At 70.3% G+C, this 2,515-nt stretch overlaps 1 protein-coding gene across 1 annotated transcript in view; it reads left to right on the forward strand.

Moving 5' to 3' along the window:
- The first annotated feature begins 1,700 nt into the window (after positions 1–1,700).
- PLEKHH3 (pleckstrin homology, MyTH4 and FERM domain containing H3) overlaps positions 1,701–2,515 on the forward strand; it is a 7,091-nt gene continuing 6,276 nt past the window's right edge. Inside the window, exon 1 of the mRNA XM_026071193.1 lies at positions 1,701–1,795. Coding sequence (XP_025926978.1) covers positions 1,701–1,795 — 95 coding nt within the window. The remainder of the gene's footprint in view (positions 1,796–2,515) is intronic.

The raw sequence follows: 2,515 nt of genomic DNA on the forward strand, positions 1-2,515 counted from the left end.
CGGGCCGCGACGCGCCGCTGCCGCGGGGCCCCGAGGGGCAGGACAGGAGCCCCGCGACGGGCAACCGGCGCCGTCGAGGGCGGAGCGCGCCTGGGGGCTCCGGCCCGGCAAGCGGCTCCGGCCCGGCTCCGCGCTGCCCCGGGGACAGTGACGGAGGATGGCAGGGCCGGGGGTCGCAGCCCCCTCCCGGCCCCACCGGCGCGGGCATGGCCGGGGGCTGGGAATCCCCCCGGGGCTTGTGACAGCATGATTCCCCTTGGGAAGATCTGCTGTGCGCCAGCTGGAAACCCCCCTCCCCCGGGACCAGGGGCTTTCCTCTCCTCTCCTTTCACTTCCCCGGCGAGTGCTGCCCCAGCGCTTCCCGGCCAGCTCCGGGCTCCCACACCTGGGCCGGCGGAGCCAGGTGAGCCGCTGGTCCTGTGGCGCTGCGGGACGTCCTCACCCAGGGCTGGCTGCGCTCGGGACCCTGCTGCAGCCCTGCCACCTCTGCGGGGTGCTGGGAGCTGGACAGGGCCTGGCTGGACCCTGCGGGCAGGAGCGCTTTGCTGCCCAGTGGAGGCAGCACCGGCGGATCAGGCTCTGACCAGGACCTCGAAGCTGCTCAGCAGGGCTTTCACAATGGAGCTGGAGCTGCGACGTGCAGCACGGAGTGCAGCTAGCAGGGAAGCATTTTTCCAGCCTCCCGGGGGCTGGAGGCTGCTTCCCACTCACCCACGCGCTCCCGGTGCCAGGATTAGCCCAGCGTTGTTCCTGGGGAGAAGCCGGATGGACCCTTTGCCTAGTTCCCGGCAGGAAACTCAATTACCGCTGAGTCAGCAGCTGCGGCCAAGTCCCCCGGGGCTGCTGCACACGAGCAGCCAGGAGCTGGGGCGGCTGCGCCCACGGATGTGCCTGAAGCTGGTCCCACAGCTGTGCCCATGGCATTGCCCATGGCTGTGCACACGGACATGCCCAAAGCTGGCCCCATTTCTGACCCACGGCATTGCCCATGGTCATGCCTGAAGCTGGCCCCATGGCATTGCCCACAGCGTTACCCACAGTCATGCCCGAAGCTGGTCCCGCAGCATTGCCCACGGCATTGCCCACAGACATGCCGGTGGCCCTGCCACCTGCTCACTGCGGCACCCCACTCGCCGCAGCCCCGCGCCCGTCCCCGCTGTGCCGGGCGCATGCCCACTGGGAGCCGCGGCGGGCCGGCTGCGCGTGGGAGGGAAGCTGGCAGGCGGCGTTTCCTGCGTGCATGTCCCGGCCCCATTGGCTGCTCCCGGAGACATTTTTGACCCAACAGCTGTAGCAGAGCCAGAGCCAGCGGCTGATGTGCTTAACCCCTGCTGGGGCGCTGCACGGCTGCTGCCAGCCCCAAGACATGGCGGCAGCCCCTGGAGCTGGGCACTGCAGGTGCTGGGGAGGCAAAGCAGGGCAGGGGGAGCCCATGGCATGAAGACACAGCAAATGCTGGCAGAAGTGTCCTGCCCAGACATGGACCCCCTCCTGCACAAAGAGCCTCCCCATCTGCACGGGAACAGCACCCAGGGGAGGCAAAAACCATGTGAATTTGGGGCAAAAGCACCGTATGCTGTGGGGAGCGTGGGCTGCACCCGGGCAGCCCGCAGCACCCATCTGTGCAGCACCCAGCAGTACGACAACCCTGCCAGGCTGCGCCGGCCTCACGCCGCCGGTGCCCGCGCCTCTGCGTGCAGATGGTCTTCTGGGGGCTGGGTCAGCGCCTGCAATCGGCACCATATGGCAGCTCCACGCTGCTGTTGCGACACCCCTCCTCAGCTGCTGCACTCAGGTGCACTCGGCCCGGCCCTGCTGCTGCCGCGTGGCTGCACGGGGGTCCCTGTCACTGCCACCCCCAGCAGGGCCCAGCAGCACGTGAGCTCAGCCAGGCATGAGCTGCCTGCGGCACCTGGTACCTGGTGCCCAGCCTGGCCGCACGCGGTGCTGGGTGCCGACACTGGCTGCATGCGGTGCTGGGTGCTGACACTGGCTGCATGCGGTGCCCAGTGCTCACAAGGCTGCACCCAGCGCCTGGCGCCAGCTGGCTCCACCTGGGGCCCAGGGCTACGGGGTGCACATGGCGCCGGTGCCCAAACCGGCTTCACGAGCTGCCTGGTGCCAACCAGCTCCCCGCGGCCCCAGTGCCCGGACTGGGTGCACACAGAGCTGGTGCCCAGACCAGGGGCACACGGAGATGGAGCCCAGATCGGGGGCACAAGGTGCTGGTGCCTGGTGCCAGCGCCCAGACAGGGTGCACAAGGTGCTGGTGCCTGGAGCGGGTGCACAAGGTGACGGTGCTCAGACTGGCTGCATGAGCTGTCTGGTGCCAGGCAGCTCCACGCAGGGCCCGGTGCCCGCGCCGGGTGCACACGGTGCCGGTGCCACCTCCCTGGCGGTGCTGGTGCCACGGGGGACCCCGGGCCCAGCCGGTGCCTGCCGGTGCCTCCCGCAGCGGGGCACGGGGGCGCCGGCCCTGCCCAGCGGCGGGACGCGCAGCGCTCCCGGTGCCGGT

Source organism: Apteryx rowi, unplaced genomic scaffold, assembly GCF_003343035.1.
Source record: "Apteryx rowi isolate R43461 unplaced genomic scaffold, aptRow1 scaffold_323, whole genome shotgun sequence".
Classification (NCBI taxonomy): domain Eukaryota; kingdom Metazoa; phylum Chordata; class Aves; order Apterygiformes; family Apterygidae; genus Apteryx; species Apteryx rowi.